Here is a 17301-nt window from a genome sequence, read left to right as displayed (position 1 = left end):
TTCAGGGGGAGGGAGGAGGAAAATGAGCTGACACCAAGGGCTCAAGTGGAAAGTGGGTGTTGTGAGAATGATGAAGTCAACATATGTACTAATGTGCTGGACACAAATGATGTATGCATGGATTGTGATGAGTTATATGAGCCGCTAATAAAATGATTAATAAAAAAACAAACTGTAGATTCTTTTTTTAGTGACATTAGAATCTACTTTCCTCATTATTCTTTTAGATGCTCAAATTGAACCAAACCGGGGGTCAGTCAGAGCCCCTTCAAGCCATTTCCTATTGGTGGTTTGCAATGATCCTATAAATTCCCAACTCACTGCCATCAGTCAATTCCAACTCAGTGATTCTGGGTCATAACGCCTCCCCCGACCCCCTTTGGGAGACTAGAAATTTTACAGGAGCACAAACGGCATCATCTTTCTCCCGAGGGACCAACGACTTGGTTGGTAAGCAGTTCGGTGACCACCTTTGTAAGGTTTTGCTTGTAGGTACAGAGGTTCTAGGCTTTCCTTGTTCTTACTGTCACTGCCGGGCCCTGGCATCAACCATTGCTCTTGGGAAGCCTTCTTCCTAAGTAGGTAACAGTATGAAGTATCCCAGATCCAAGAAGGAGGTCTGTTTCTGGACACTTGCATTACCAAGTTACCAATAGCTGAGGGGCTCTGCCTTTTCAAACATCTCTATTATAAGGGAAGATATTTTTGCTTGTTTGCTTTTTAAATTTTTAATCATTTTATTGGGAGCTCTTACAGATACACTATTCCATAGTTCAATCACATCAAGCAGTATTGTACAATTGCTACCACAATCAAACATTTTCTTTCTTCTTGAACTCCTTGATATCGGCTCCCCTTTATGCGCCAGGGGGTTTGCTAAGTATTTGTAGGCATTCTCTTTAAGTTTAAAGTTTTTTTATTTATCATTTTATTAGGGGCTCATACAACTCTTATCACAATCCACACATACATCAATTGTGTAAAGCACACTTATACATTCATTCTCAAAACTCTCGCTTTCCACTTGGGCTCCTGGAATCAGCTCCTCATTTTTCTCCTCCACCCCTTATATGGAAAGATTTTTAATCTTAAATGGAATAAATTTACTTGCTTATATGAATTGGGCTGCAAACAGTCAGGTCAGCAGTGGAAACCGCCAGCCCTGCTGCAGGAGGATGAGGCTCCTGCTCCGACGAAGACTGACAGTCTCAGGAAGCCACAAGGCCAGTGCCATGCTGTCCCGGAGGGTCACTGTGAGTCCAAATGCACCCAATGGCAGTGAATTTGTAGATGCTCCAACATACATACAATCGATTTCTATCAACAATAAGCTAAGTAAACTTCAAGTGTCCTTATCATTCTTGCTTTTTTGTATAGTCGAACTTTCTAGCCTACTCAAGTGTGAAGTGAGAGTGCGGTATTCAAGTTATTTGGAAACAGGCACTTAAGTTATGTGTACAAAAGGTCCAGTCTCATATGATTCCATTTATATGAAAAGCCCAGCATAGAGAAATTCAGAGACAGTAAACCAAGGGGGCTGCAAGCAGGCGGGCAGGCAGGGAGGTGGAACTGAGAGTAACTGCTCAGCAGGTTCCTTCTTGGCCAGAATGTTTGGGGTGAGATTGAGGCAGTCGTCATACAATGCAATCACAATAAATGCCACTCACGGAATGTTCACTATAAAATGGTTGGTTTCTATGTTATATGAATGAATTTCACTCCTATAAAAAAGTTATTTCAATTAATTCTTTCCGCTGTATTCTGCTGCCAGTTTGTGAATAGTCTCCCTAAGTTGATTGAACTCTATTTTAAGTTGTGCATAAAACATTCTAATCATGGAAGGAGCACACCAGCACATGTGATCATGAGGTGTTGATGGGATCAGGTAACAGGTATCGGAAGACCCCAAACAAACAAAAAACATATTGTTAGAACGAGGGAGCTCGCAGCAGAGACCCCCAACTCATCTGTAGGCAATGGGACATCCCTCACAGAAAGGTCACAAGGAAGGGATGAGTCAACCAGGGTGGAGTATAGCACCGATGAAACACACAATCTTCCTCTGGTTTTTGAGACTTTCATGATCAACTCAAACACCACCACCACCACCTCACCCTCAGGGGGGGATCAACAACAGAAACCATGGGGGAAAGGAGACAGCCGTCGATGTAAGATATGAAAATAATAATAATTTATCAAGGGGTCACAAGGGTGGGAGGAGGCGAGGGAGGGGGGGAAAAGAGGAGCCGATACCCAGGGCTCACATAGAAAGTAAATGTTTAGAAAATAATGAAGACAGCATACTTACAAATGTGCTTGATACAATTGATGTATGGATTGTGATAAGAGCTCTAAGAGCCCCCAATAAAATGATCTTTTAATTTAAAACAAATACATTCCCTTTGTGAATGGGAATAAACAAAAACATTCTGATTGTTCAAAAACCGAACACTATATAAAAAGTTACAGTGAACACTTCTGCTCCCAGATCCAAGCTCCTACCGTGTTGCCCGTCCACCCACACGTGCATCTGTTTGCATTCGTGTCTCACCTATGTCCTCTTAGTAAATGCAAATACTGTGCCTGAGGCCCCTTGGGAACCTCACATGTCTCTGCCCAGACATGGCAGACAGAGGCCTAGCCCAGGGAACTTGTCTCCACAAAGCACTGTGATCCCTCTGAAGATGGCGGGGGAGGATGGCAGGTCAGGGACAAGCTGTCCTGAGCCATCTCCCAATGGGAGGTTCCCTCTGTCCCTAGGTCCCCTTGGAGGCTCCTCTAAGATGGGTTCTCATTACCTCCTGGGTTTTGAGGAGACTGTCTGCCCCCCACCTCTCATAACTACAGAATAGAACACCTCTTACTGCAGCCTTGAATTGGCCCCTCCCTCAGCCAGGGAATATTCCACAGCTCACCCCTACCCCCCACCCCAACCTTGTTTCCCTGTGGTCCTGGAAGCTGTGAAACAAGGACCCAGAGAGCAGTTCCTCATCTACGCTAGTGATGGTGCACACTGTCGTCACCAGCCAAGTCGGGCAGGTGTTGGCTTGTCTAGTGTGAAAGGACTAGATTAAAAAATATGCCAGAAAAAAAAAAAAATATATGCCAGAAATCACACCTCATCAGCTGTTAGTGGAGTTGCTCATTCGGTTCCTGGTCCACACTGCATTTGCATACAGGGGCAGACGTATGCAGAAGGACATCTAGGTTCTCTGGAGCAGCTTTCTCTTTAGGACTTTGAACATTGCTTCAAGGTTAGCATTCTAGAAATGTTAAGTCCTTTCATACCAAGAGGACTCAACTAATTTCTTTTCTTCTTAAATCCAGCACTTACCCATTTTCCTTGGTCCAGAACCTTCTGAGACAAGCAGGAGGCGGCCGCTGCCACCTTAGAAGGGTGATAGTGCACCATGTCATAGTCCATGAGAGTCAGCTCCATCAAGTACTTGGCTAAAGTGTGCTGCTCAACATCCACCTGCAGAGGAACAGCCAGGATCAACTGTGAGGGGTCACCGGGACCGGGTAACAGGCAGCACAAGATTCATCACAAACAACAAACAGGAACGCGTTGGTGAGAATGAATGAAGGGGTCGGAGAGGAGAACCAAAGCCCATTTGCAGACAATGGAACATCCCCCCACAGAGGGGTCTTGGGGAAGGGATGAGTCAGTCAGCGTGCAGTAGAGCACTGGTTCCTTGAGGCCTCCTCACCTCCCACTGTCATGACCCCAGTGCTGCTTCCCACCCTGGACTGGACCGGAACACGTACATAGTTATAGGCAAGAGATACAGCTCACGACACACGGAATCCAGGAACAGGAATGGGAACAGCGATACAAAAAGGATAGGGGAAGGGAGGAGAGGGAGGAAGGAGATACCAATCGCAGTGAATGGCACACAACCACACACACCCCTCCAGGGGAAGAACAACAGAAACCAGAGGGGAAGGGAAAGGAGGCAGAAGTCAGTGCGAGATAATCTATCAAGGGGCCATGAAGGTGGGGGTGGGGGAAGAGAAAAAAAGAGGAGCTGATCCCAAGGGCTCAATAGAAAGTAAATGTCTACACCGTTTAATGACTTTGGACCGCCTTTCATGGGCTATGTGCTGGCCATGAAGCCACCCGGCACTCAGGGCTCCCAGAGCACCTACACTGACCTGCTGGCAGTCATAGAGGAAATGGGCACCGAGAGCCGGCCCACCTATGCCGGAAGCAAGAGTGCTAAGGAGCGCCGGAAGAGAGGCATCATCCACGCCCGGGGCCCTGGTCAGAGAGTGCCTGGCCGAGACAGAGCGCAACCCCAGAATGTAAGGGAAGAGCCCTCGCCTCCTCGCCTGGACCTTGCCGGCCACCGCAGAGCACTGACCTCTCCCAGGCCTCCACCCCGAGTCGCACTTCCCACCCTGTGTCCCTGGGCGGGCACCCTTCAGGAAGCAGGGCCTAGCCCACTCCGGTCTGCAGCACTGGCCGAGGGCCCTCCAACTGTGAGCCGCCAGGTCACTGTGAATCCCCTCTTCCCAAGACCTGCCATCAGTGCTGATCCATGGGGAGCCTTCACCTTCCCGTGCCCCCTCCCCACTCAGCACCTAGCCAGCACCAAGACTACTTCCTTTCCAACCCCTTGTCCCCAGCAGGCCCCTGGAAGGCTGGTCACCTCCCTGCCTTGTCCCCTGGGCTACAGCAACTCTGTTCTCAGTGTGTATTTTGCTAAATACGACCTTTTTGTGTAAAATAAAGCTGATTTGGAGTTGTTAAAAAAAAAAAAGGAAAGAAAGTAAATGTCTAGAAAAGAAAGATGTCAACATATGTACAAATGTGTCTGATACAATTGATGTATGGGGCTGTGACAAGAGTTGTAATAGCTCCCAAATGATCTTAAAAAAAAAAAAAAGAACAGCCAGACCACAACTGTGATTATGACCTTGCAGAGTGGGGGTAGGGTGGGGTGGAGGCATTCAAACCCACTTCGTCTACTTCTCCCTCACAGGACACTGGACAGTGTCAGGTCATTCATTACCTAAGCGATGCCTGCGATGAGCTCATTCGCTTCCCTCGAATTAAGAGCACTGTTCCTGGGAGGAGACATCAAGCAGCACAATCACAGCTCCCATGGTGTTGCCAAAACTTACCTCTCCAGCTTTTGATGCCCTACGTAAGAAGTGTAGGGGCAAGGGGCGACCCAACTCAAATCTCAACTCTTTCAGAATGAGCGTCTCCATTTCTCGGATCTGGGAACTGCTGTACGCATTGTCTGTGATATACACGAAGTCTTCGATATTTGGAGAAAACATCTCCTCATACTTGGAAGCCAAAAGCAGAGCTGTAATCCCAACCAGTTGAAGCTTCTTGCGCGAGACGGGCTGCATCTAATTGAAGCAAAAGCTTTTCAGAAGTCCCGTCTGACAAGAGGGTCTGCCCCTTGGATGTAAATGTGGGGAGGGGGCCAAGTCCGGGAGAACCGCACAGCGGCTTTGCTCGTGCCCCTACCACCAACTGTTTTCCCTGAGTGCTGTGTGCCAGGCACAGCGCTGAGCCTCTAAACATGCTATCTCATGAAGTTCTCACCAAAAATCCTATTCCCATCGACACACAGATGGCCTAAGAAGAGATTCAGAAGCCACTGAAGCTCACACAAGTATTGAGTAGGGAAGACTGACTGTAGAGCCTCGTGGAGAAGCGGAGTTTTTCAGACATTTTTAATGCAGTTTTTGTGGTAAAATTAAGTGCCTCGGCTGCTATTCGGGTCGGCTTATACTCGAGTGTGTACGGTAAGTAGGAATCCAAGCCTAATGACCAAATTCCAAATCACTGCTCCTCCCTGATCATCCTGCCTTCAAAGTCTGTGGCAGCCCTGAATCGGTAGACAGACAAATCTACATCGAAATGAGGCTGAGTGAAAACACAGGAACCTAATGGATGCCTAGGGGCACCTGTCAGAGTAGTGGGTTACATGTTGATCTGCTAACTGCAAGGTCAATAGTTCAAAGGCACTTGCAGCTCCAAAGGAGAAAGATGAGACTTTTACTCCTGTTAACAATGGGAGAGTCTCGGAAACCCGCCAGGGCAGCAGTTCTACCCTGCCCACTAGGTCTTTGTGTGTGTCATCAGCTCCATGGCAGTGTGTTGGAATCAGGAGTTGGAGGCCCCTGGTGATGGACTGGTTGAACCACCAGCTGCCCAGAGGAAGAAAAGTTAGGCTGTCTGCTCCTGCAAATAGTCTCGAAAACTCCAGAGTTATACTCTCTGTCCGTTTGGGCTGCTAGGACTTAGAACTGATTTTATGGCAGCGAGGGGGCAAATTTCTTCAATCCTGATGGAAAGCACATTCCTCCAGCTTGAAGGATCTCTCCCAATGCTTCTGAGCGTAGGGATCTCAGTCAGGGAATAGGAAAGAGCTTCTCTCCAGGTTCTTTGTGTTTACCTGGCTTATCCTGGTCAGGGTCTGGATCTGGGTCGGACTGAGCAGCTGACAAATATTTTGAAGGTTCTACCTGCCTCCCACACCCTCTTTGTGCCTCAGTTTCGTTTCACCGCGCGCATACTTTCTCTTGTTTATGTTTACACTTCAGCATTACTTCGAGAGCTATTCGGCCCCAGAGCTGCTGGCTGCCATCTTTGAGGTCTTCTAGCCATTTCCTAGATGAGAAAACTGAACAGCAGACAGCTGTGCAAGGAGGCCTAGAAAAGCAGGGTCTGCAGGGCGGATACCATGTGTCTGGTGAAGGCCTGTGACAGACAGCACAGGCCCCCTGCCCCTGCCCACACAGAGCACTGGTTAGCAGGTTGACTTATAAAAGCACCCAGCAGCAGTCGGTTTAACAAAGATAAAGCTGGCCGAAACTGTGCTATATGTCCTTTAAGCACCTAAAGTCTTGGGCTTCTCTTCCAGTGGCTTTGTGTGTTTCCTTCCCAGGTAGCACACTCTAGCATTCTCCCCACAAAGCCTAAGTGCAGTGTTTGATGGGCCACTGGCATGATGTTTATGACGTTCCACTCTCGTAGGCAGGACGGTGTCTCCAAAGCATACCTGTGTTAACTAGGCTAGGCCATCATTCTCCGAGGCTTGGCTGTTGCGGAATGTGGCAGTTATATAATGGTGTCACTGTGCCCATGATGTGATGACCTCTGCTCTGATGTAGTGGGATTAGGTAGGATCAGGGGACAGGCCTGATTAGACAGAATGGGAGTTTTCCCTGGGGTGTGGCCTATATCACCGCTGAGAGCAAGGGATAGACTACCACCAAGAAAGAAGAGCTGGAAGCAGAGTAAATTTTTTGGATCTGGGGTCTCTGTGCTGGGTACCCACGAGAACCAAGAGACAGAGAGACTAAGTCTTCCCCTAGAGCAGGCACCAAGAAATTGGACACCTTGATTCCTAAACTGTGTGAGAATAGGTTTGTTAAAGCCATCTACTGTGGCCCTTCTGTTAGAGTAACCCTAGACAACGATCACCCCCCCGCCCCCCCCTTACCTGTAAAAAGCGGTCCATAATGGCGATGCACATGTACAGCGTTTCCTGCAGAAGCCTGAACTTAGAGTGGACTTGCACGAGCCAGTCCACCAGAATGGCACGCATGCGTCCATTGATATCACTTCCATCTAAGAAATGTGGGTTGATGGACTGCAGGACCTGTTGGAGGAGTGAAGAGTTTAAGGACCGGAGCTCATTCCCCTCCCAGCTTGGCTGTAAAGCCCACACTGCTGGCACTGCCAGAGCACGAGGCCTGCTTACCTCAAGCTGCCTGAGGTACTGATAGATGTCCTTAACGTAGGCACTGCACAGCTGGGGGTTCTCCCCGTCTGCGTGGTCTATGTCTTCCATTTTGCAAAGCAGTGCATCCGAGAAAGCTCGACACAGTTTCTCTTCCTTCATGGAGACCTCCTCAAGTGAGGGAGGCGGCCCCTGTGGCAACAAAGTAAAGCCCAGGCATGACCGCCACCTTAGGGGTCACCTTAGTGACCAACATGGATGGAGCCAGCTGGCTGAAAGGTCGGCATCACATGCTTTCTTGAAATACACTGAAGCTACAACAAACACACTTCAAAGTAAAAAGTAAAGGTAAATAAGGTAAATTGTAGAAAAGATTTTATAAGAACTATTCTGGCTTAACACCCTCTAATTTCACGCCCGGGGTGGTACACACAGTTAAACATTGACCGTCTAGCTGAAAGGTTCCATCGGACCCAGAGGCACCTCAGGAGGCTGGCCTGGCAACCCGCTTCCCAAAGGTCATACCTTGAAAACCCATGGAGCAGGTCTACTCTGCTCACGGGGTCCACCAAGAGTCAGAATCAACTCCAGGGCAACTAGCAATTTCACTGTTAATATAAACCTAAGTCCTCACAATGGCCAATAGGCCTTGCATGTGCTGGTCCCTACTCTACTTGCCTCCCATCCCCATGACCCCCCACTGTCTCCCTCTAAACCACTCTCCCCTTGGCTCCTCCACAGCAGCCTCGCTGCTCCCTGCAGGAAGGCTCTTGCTCTCAGATCCACATGGTTGAAGCCTCACACATTCACGTTGTGCTTAAATATTACCTTCCCGATGAGATCTGCCCTGACCGCCTACTTATACAACCTGTCCCATTTCACTCCACTCCCGTACACACAGGGCTAATCTCTCCTACTGTTGTTTTCCCCCATAGTGTGACCTTATAATATCCTACAGAACTGATAGTTTTTATTGTCTGTCAACTTCTGCTAGCACGCAAGCTCTTTAAAAAAACATTTATTTTCATTAGTTTGGTCCACTAAGATCTCTCAAATATCTATTACAATCCTTGGCACCCAGTAGGTGCTCAATAAATATTGAATGAAAAACGGAGGCATCTGAGTTCAGAAAGTATTGAAAGTGATCATTCTCTTTAGCAGTAGTCTCTTCTGCAAATGTAATGGTTGCTTCTCTCCAACTAATGAATTCTAAATCCAGAAGTTGGCAACCAGGAAGCAAGAAAGCATGTTCCAGTCTATGAATAAAATAGGAGGAGGAAGCCTAGACCAAGTAAATGCACAACCTAGTACTTTATCTTCTTATAGATTATTTATTATTAAAAAATCAAAAAGTTTTAAATCACGCAAATTAAATTTTCATATTTCAGTTGAAGACGTCTTTGGGATTGCAATATAAATAAAGCATTACTCTTACAATGAATAATGCGTCTCTCTCAAAGTGAAACACAACAATACTCCTAGGCTATAAGGAGTCTGTCTTCAGGTATTAAAAATCCATAATCAAAGAGAAAGTTCTATAATAAAACATACAACTTCAATCTCCTTGAAAGCTCCATGATTACAGCCTCCAGGGTTAGGAATGGTAAATCAAAACAAAACCAAAAAATGAAAACTATCAGTTCGAATCAATGGTTTTTAAATGAACAGCAGGCCAGGGGAGCAAAGGCATACAGGCCATTTACTGACGAGTGTCCGGATTTCAAGACGCTGTTATCAATGACAGGAGGTGCATGGTGCCCTGAAGAGAAACCTAAGGTTCCCAGAGAGGGAAAGGAGACCTGGAGGAAAACGAGCTGGCAAAAGGAAAGCCCATCCAAAACGCCAGGAGAAGCAACCAACTGCAGGCCATCGGAAGCTGACTGGACTTGGTGGAAGCATAGCATGTGGTGGGAGAAGGCGACTGGAAAAGTGGGCAACAGCTTCAGCAGGCTTGGGGTTCGTGCAAAGGCACAGGAATTTTGCACACATGAATGGAATCAGATGTGCCTTTTAATAAGCTGATGGGGTTTCCTTCGAAAGGGTTTCAAGGATAGACATTAGTGGACCCCCCAGGAAAGGAGGGCAGTACAGGACACCTAGTTTAAAGAAAAGCTTCTTGGCACATCTCTGGAAGTTACTACCTCTGGTTGTGAATCTTCATTAGTGTCCCGTTGAAAAGGGAGTCTAAGTTTAATCATATCCAAAAACCTCCAGGATGAGACAAGGAGACTTGGTGTAGAACTTAACTTGCAGTTTCTTGAAAGCAATTCTTTTTGGACTCTAACATAATTGAGTTGAAGACCCTCTTAGGTTCTACTGTTCAGATGGTTGCCGGAGCCCAACTGCATGGCCAGCTGCACAATTCTCTATCCCGAGTCTGCTGCATACCAGGGTACAGATGGCACCGGCTAACCAACTGCTAGAAACTTCAAAAATATATTTTTATTGAGGTGAAATATACATAATAAAACACTTCCCACCCCAACCATTTCTACACGTCCAATTCGCTGCCACAAACTTTTGAAGGACAAAAGTGATCGGCGAAGGAAAATCTTCAAACTAGAACAACAAATGAGCAGTGGAGGGGGTGTGGGAGACAAGTAAAAAGTCCGAGCCAAACAAACTCACCAGCTGTTCTCCTGAGGAGGACAGCCTGGGAAGCACTCTGCAGGGTCGGAATCACCCCACAGCAGTGGGTTACATGTGAGGAGCTGGGGAAGGTGGGTAAAGACTACTTCAGGTCTCCCCTGGGAGCACTGGACTGAGCCGGAGCCACTGAGAGGAAGAATCTGCACAGCACTAAATGTAGATGGATAGGTACCGACATAGGTTTTGATAAAACATTAGATTGATTGTGAGACTGTAAATCTTTAAGGGGACAGCCTCGTCTTTCTCCTAAGCAATAGTTTGAGCAGGCAACTTGGGGGTTAGGAGCCCAAAGTTTAAGCCACAGCTCCCCCTGGGCTCATTTGCTAAATTTGTGATAAGTTAACCACTGGGTGACAATTGAGGAAAGGAACGCAAAGGAAAACTGGATTGCAGGACAATCAGTTCCTTGTTGGTTCTAGGTACGTGTGCACCATGCACTGTCAGCGTTGTTAGCTGCCAAAAGGTTGCTTCAGACTCATCGTGCCATTATGTATATCCAGATCCTACAGTGCGTGCGGCAGACAAGAGACTGACAGAGACAGAGAGATAGCATACCAACACCCTAGAAAGGTACAGCCACCTCTATCACTACAATGACAACAACCAACTGCTATTGAGTTGGTTCTTGCTCATGGTGACCCTACGGGACAAAGTAGGGTCACAGAATTTCCAAGGTGATAAATCTTTCTGGGAGCAGACTGCCACTCTTTCTCCCTCTCAGTGACGTTGCAGCTAGCAGCCCAGGCTGTTATCCACGAGGCTGCTAGGATCCGTGTCATAAGATTAGCTGTAGAGAATGGAGTTTGGAAGGCAGTGAAAATAAAGTGACATTTTATTCTGTGTACTCTCCACTAGGGGAGTTCCTACACCAACTCTGTCTCTCTGTTTGCTTTTAATAATTATGCATTTCTTACTTAAGTTAGATAAAAAGCACTAACCAAAAAAAGGACAGTTGTTGCTTCTGTCCCTTTTACACAGATTTTGCATTTGGTAAAGTTAGGCCATAAAACATCCATTTCAATAATGACTATCATTGAATTTTAGGTTCAAATCAAGTCTGTGAACCTCAAAATCCATCTGAATTTCTAGCTCAGCTCTGTGATGGCATGTTTCAATGTTCACTCTTTGCGTCCCAACGACGCTGGGTGCTACTGAAGGCAGGATAGATGATTTGTTTACTTAACTGATTTTCCTAGAGCCCAACAAACAAGTGGTCACTGAATAGCCTTCCTTTCAAAACACTTATTCATGAGTCAGCAAAATCCGGCTGTTCCTGAAACTGTGCAGGAAGTAAGTGTCTGAGAAGAGCTGCCAAGGGCTAGCACTCCTTCAGGGTCTCAGGCAGGGCTCTGAGTCACTCCCCTTCAGTCTTTCTAAATAAAGCAAGCTGCCGTCTTGCAGTTTTGCAAAGACAGTGTGCCTGCAGTGAGAAGGCTGGGAACATCTGCCTCCATGATGTCAGCCCCAGGTTTAAGCTGCAGAGTGTCCCGCGGCTGGAAGCCGTCGAGCTGAGCTGGCGTTCCCACAGCTGCAGGGACTGGCTGCGCAGGAGCAGCGAGGACGCTGCAGATCGCTGCTGCTGGGTGCCCTGCAGTCCATTCTGACTCGTGGCACCCACGTGACAGGCCTTCTTTCATAGCTTATCTTCACAGAGGGCCTTTCTCCTACGGAGCTGCTGGGGAGGCTCCGAGCCTCTGCAGCCAGGGGCTGAGCACTCTACCATGCCACCACCAGGGCTCCTCTCTGCAGAGAGCAGGCACACACTGAAAGCCAGAGGGCCCAGATCAGCCACTAGCAGGCAGACCAGCAGAGGGCTCACCTGCCAGGAGACGGCTCTCTGCCAGCCGTGAACTTATAGTAATTTTTGTACAAAGTTCCTGAGGAAAAAGTGGATTTGAATGGAAAGCAACTGTTGAGGAGGAAGAGTTGTTGCTTAGGGGCTTGGAGTTTTTGTCAATGGTGACGGGATCATTTGGAAAAGGATACCAGTACTGGCTGTACAACATGCAGAGTGCCACCAACGGCACGGAACTACACAGATAGAAGTTGAATTGGAGAAGGTATTGTGAATATCTTTGCCACGATTACATGAACACCAAGGAGTACCAGGAAGAAGAAAGTGTTCTAGAATGATTGTGGGGATGGCTGTACAACTCTTCTCTGACCTACTGAATTGTATGATAGGTGGATCAAGTGCCAATAAAACTGTTAAAAAAAAAGAAAAGAAAAAGTAACTGTTGTTCATTAACCCTTCGTGTCTCCTAAAACTAAGACCATCCAGAGGTGATTTTTACCTAACCTGAGTTAAGAGACTAACAGCAACCTGGAGCTGTCGAGTCAATTCCCACGCAGGGTGGCCCTAAAGGAAAGAAGGGAGCTCGGCCTCTGAGCAACCAGCCTGGGCGTTAGAACCAAGCATGTTAACTGCTGCACCACCAGGGCCGACGTACCGAGCCCTCAACACGGGGCTCGGGAGTTTGCGTCTCAGTTGTCAGGGAGCTAGAGCAGAAAGGGTTCAGCCAAGAACACAGGAACACTGGAGCTGGGGAGGTCATGGGAACAATGTCTTCTTTTATTCCTTCTCTATGTTTTGGTTGTGTGTGGGGTGTTTTTTTTAAATCATTTTTTCCCTCCCTTTCTGATTCTAACAGTGATAGGTACCTATAGTAATTAGTCTAAAAATTTTAGGAAAGAAAACAAATTAATCGTAGACCCAAAACAATACTCAAAAATATAAATAGATAATTTAAAAAGTAAATCGATAATTTAAAAAGCAAATCTGGGGTGATTAGTGTACACATTCTGTTACAACCTGAGTTTTCCACTTACTGTAACAAGCATCTCCATGTTTTTTAATCATTTTATGAAAATACACAAGGGTGCTCCCAAACATTCATCGAAAATGGAATCGAAAGATAACAGAAAATTTCCCTGAACCTTTGGAAGCCTCATATTTATGGTTGCATATGTTTTTTTTTTAATTATTTTATTGGGGGCTCATACAATTCTCATCACAATCCATACACACATCCACTGTGTCAAGCACATATGTACATTCGCTGCCCTCATCATTCTCAAAACATTTGCCCTCCACCTCAGCCCTTAATATCAGTTGCTCATTTTCCCCCTCCCTCCCCCTCCCCCTCCCTCGTGAACCCTTCATAATTCACAACTTAGTACAGTTTTGTCATAAATTACCCTGTCCGACGTCTCCCCCCGCCCTCTTCTCTGCTGTCCCTCCCCCAGGGAGTTGTTATGTGCTTTTAAGGATTTTCTCTCATAGGCCCTTTCTCTACTGTGTAAGAGCTATTCACTTTTTAAAACTATTTAAAAACCCTTGATGACACCTCTGATCATTTTCTTAGGATAAGTAAAAAAGACAGATGTACTGGAAATGGGAAATAACCAATTGAAACAGTGTCCAACTGTCCTGAAACATGGGAGCACATGCTTCAAACAATGACCTATATACATGCAGCACCTTGGGCAAGAAGTACAGGTCTGAACATTTCCCTTTGGGTTTATTAATCATGAGGTCACTAGAAGCCTTCAAGGAAAGGTGGGTTTACGGATTAAGACATAATATCCAAATCATTCCTTCTAACTACAGAGGATGATGTCCCTGAAAGGAGCTCTGGGACATGTCGACACAATCAATATTGTTATTGGCACTCCACACAGATAAGGACATAAGGACAAATAAGCAGTTGGGGAGGGCTGGCTGGTTCAGACTATCTCTAGTGAGGGCAATTGTGCGACCCTTTCCCCACCACCCCTTTTCTTTCATTGTTCCTCTTCTCAACACTTCCACTAGTTCCTCGTTGCTGCTATTCTTCACCTATTGTGGCTACAATAGAAATAGTGGGTGGTTCTAGTGAACAGAAATTTACTCTCTCACTGTTGAGGAAGTTTTGTAAAAGCCCGACCTTCAGGGAAAGGTCCGCGTCTCTTTTCATTGGCTCCTTGGTAATCTCCATGTGGCAAGGCATCTGTCTCCCCCCACCTATGCTTTTCTGCCCCAATTGACTCTTCTCACACCTCACATGCCCTCACTGACAAAGTCTCTAACATAACAAGGAAAGCCAAAATACAAAACAGGACTAAGAATTTGTGAACTAATTTAATCTATAACACTGCCCAAGAGTAGAATCCCCCTTCCAAGGCCTTCAACTCCAAATGCAACCTTTCCTCCAATACCTTCAACCTCCTCACACAGACCTCCTGACATGGCACTTGTGAGCCTCTGTATGCAGAAGACATGATCATAGGCCCATGCCCGCTTGGATGCCTTTCTTATTCTTGTAGCCTAGTTCCTCCAAATGGCCACCTTTCTCCCACTTCTACTGTGACATTCTATCTGACCCCTCGGTCCCTTGGAAATCTCTCCCTTCAGTAGTGCACTTTCCAAAGGACGGTCCTTATAGCTTTGGTCATTTGGCATGTGATATTCATCCCTATGCTGTCAGGGGCCATCATCCTCTAGAATCATGGGTTTAATTTGCTTCATTCTCTAGGATCACTAATTAAATGTGCTTCACTTTCTGAGGATAAAGTATCTCTTACTCAGCGTAAACACCATTGGAAAAATAATGTGTTTATTATATGTGGTAGTTATATAATCCTTTGTCAATTTGAGGATTAAGAGTGAAGGGGTGGAGTCTAGTCTGTCAATCAGATCATAGCCAATGAAGCCTGTGTGGGCATGGCTTTCTCCTGAGAATTCTGGGAAATCTGGATTTCCTCCTTAGAGGCAGGAGAGACTCTCTCTATGATGACTCCCTCCAAGACATCACTGAGAAGCCACATGGACCTACCCTGATGCAGCCCTGGGAACTGGAGAAGCCACACGGAGACCCCTGTCAGCACTGAGATGCTTACAACGCCACTGGATCCAAAGACTTTCTATCCACTGGCCTGTGATCGTCCTGCATTCGGTGTCATTGCATGTGTTTCATGAGTCTGAAGAGGACTTAATAGATTGGTATTGGACATATGGGCTAATATCGGACTTAAGGCCTTGGACTGGACTGTGTTGGGATGCTTTCTTAATGTGCTATTACCCTTCATATGAAACTCTCTCACACACATGAGTTTCTATGGATTTGTTTCTCTCGTCTACCCGGACTAACACAATATATTTATTTCCTATTTAGGAATTAAAGCTATTCCAACGCTTCATGCCTAAAAATTTCAAACATACTAAAAACACACGTAAGTGTGAATGTGTATTTATGTGTATCTCTCTATCTATATTTGAACAGAAAAGCATGAAGCAGCTGTTGTGTCTTCAGCACCTACCCCAGTATCTGTCCCACAGTAACTGCACAGGTATTTTATGAAGGAATGAACGCATTCGTCTGAACATGGTGGAAGGAGAACAAGCCAGTGGGGCCCGTTAACATTCTAGTGAATTCTAATTAAGTCTAACTAATTCCAGTTAATTAAGCTAACTAGTGACACACGCTACAGTTTCTAAGCACAGGATTTGGGGATTACCTTGATCTTACATGAGTTTGAGTTTCGGATGAATAAGTTTCTAAAGTATTCCTAGGCAAATTCATCGTTAGGATGAATTATTTTAATAAAGGCCACCAAACTGCTCTCTGAAAACATTAAATTCACTTGGCCATTAAGGCAATTAGCTTTGCTCTTTAAGATTACAACATTAAAGTCTGCTACCATCACTAAAAAAGCATATGCATTCATTTCCTACACTATTTGCTTCAAAGGAGAATGTTTTACAAACGTTGTAGAAATCCTGACAGCCCAGCTGAAAACGGGCGATGTAGGTCTGCTGGTAAATTCAGAATGTCCTACCTTTGGAGCCAACATTTCCACCTGCACTGGTTTCACCGAAGCAGTAGGTTTTAGTTGTTTCTTGACATTTGTTTTGGTTTGAGCAGGGAGTCGCGTGTTCGGAGCTTTCTGCAAGGAAAAAGAAAGGTGAAGGGGCGAGCTGGCAAGCTCCCCTGCAGTGCTGTATGGGACCGGCCCTGCATGCACACGGAGTCAGTTACCTTGGCTATTTGTGCTGGTCTGGTTGTCACTCTATTTCCAATTTCTTCTAAAACTGCCCGTCTGACAGTCACATGACTCTTAGTTTTAGAACTAATTTCCTTGTCAACATTTTCCAAATCATTGGACACCTAAAAAAAGACAAAATTAATGAAGAGTTTGGGCAAATAAAAATATTAAGATCTAGACCTATTTGAAATAGATACTTCTTGGGCCCCACAATGCTGTTTATGATCGATAATATCACTGTAGACTGAGTAAATCACTCATTTTTCTTTATATAGATCCTCCCACTAACCTTGCTGTAAGGAACTTGGACACCAGAGAAAAATGATTATTTTTCAGATAATTTCAAGTCACTTACCAGAGCACCCTATAATTTTAATGCACCTATCTTTTGTTCTGTTTTGATTAACTTTCTATTGTTTTGGGTCAAGATTTACAAAGCAGATCAACTTTACATTCAATTCGTACATTTTATTTCATCTCATTCATTGCAGTCTCCTCAATGTAAAATAACTTCTCATTTCCTCTATACATTACTTTAAAAAATTTGTTTAATCATTGTATTGGGGGCTCGTACAACTCTTATCACAATCCATATGTCAATTGAATCAGGCATGTTTGTACAGATGTTGCCCCCATTCTTTTCTAGACATTTACTTTCCATTGAGCCTTTGGTATCAGCTCTTTCCCCGTCCCCCCTCCCCCAACAAAGTGTTCTTGCATTGAGAGAGTGCTTGAGTCGAGGCCATGTCCGTCTGCTACCTTAATACTAAACCTATTATATTTATATATATACATGCCTGTATTTAGACCTCTATAAATGCCCATTTGCCTCCTAGTTCTTTCCTCTATTTCCTTTTCTTTCCTCTTGTCCCACTATCAAGCTCAGCCTTCATTTGGGTTTCAGGAATTCCTCTCGGTT

At 45.6% G+C, this 17301-nt stretch overlaps 1 protein-coding gene and 1 pseudogene across 1 annotated transcript in view; one reads left to right on the top strand and one right to left on the bottom strand.

Moving 5' to 3' along the window:
* Positions 1-17301, bottom strand: part of CCNB2 (cyclin B2) — a 30958-nt gene that overhangs the window by 10489 nt on the left and 3168 nt on the right. Inside the window, exons 2-7 of the mRNA XM_004709460.2 lie at positions 16376-16504; positions 16176-16283; positions 7731-7901; positions 7470-7628; positions 5128-5364; positions 3335-3475 (exon numbers count right to left, since the gene is read on the bottom strand). Coding sequence (XP_004709517.1) covers positions 3335-3475; positions 5128-5364; positions 7470-7628; positions 7731-7901; positions 16176-16283; positions 16376-16504 — 945 coding nt within the window. The remainder of the gene's footprint in view (positions 1-3334; positions 3476-5127; positions 5365-7469; positions 7629-7730; positions 7902-16175; positions 16284-16375; positions 16505-17301) is intronic.
* Positions 4093-4309, top strand: LOC105979210 (annotated as a pseudogene).

This window comes from Echinops telfairi, unplaced genomic scaffold (assembly GCF_000313985.2).
Source record: "Echinops telfairi isolate 266 unplaced genomic scaffold, ASM31398v2 ScPeMD7_8;HRSCAF=38, whole genome shotgun sequence".
In the NCBI taxonomy this organism is placed as follows: Eukaryota; Metazoa; Chordata; class Mammalia; order Afrosoricida; family Tenrecidae; genus Echinops; species Echinops telfairi.
Note: the sequence above shows the minus strand (reverse complement) of the source record. Positions and strands in the feature narration are given on the sequence as shown.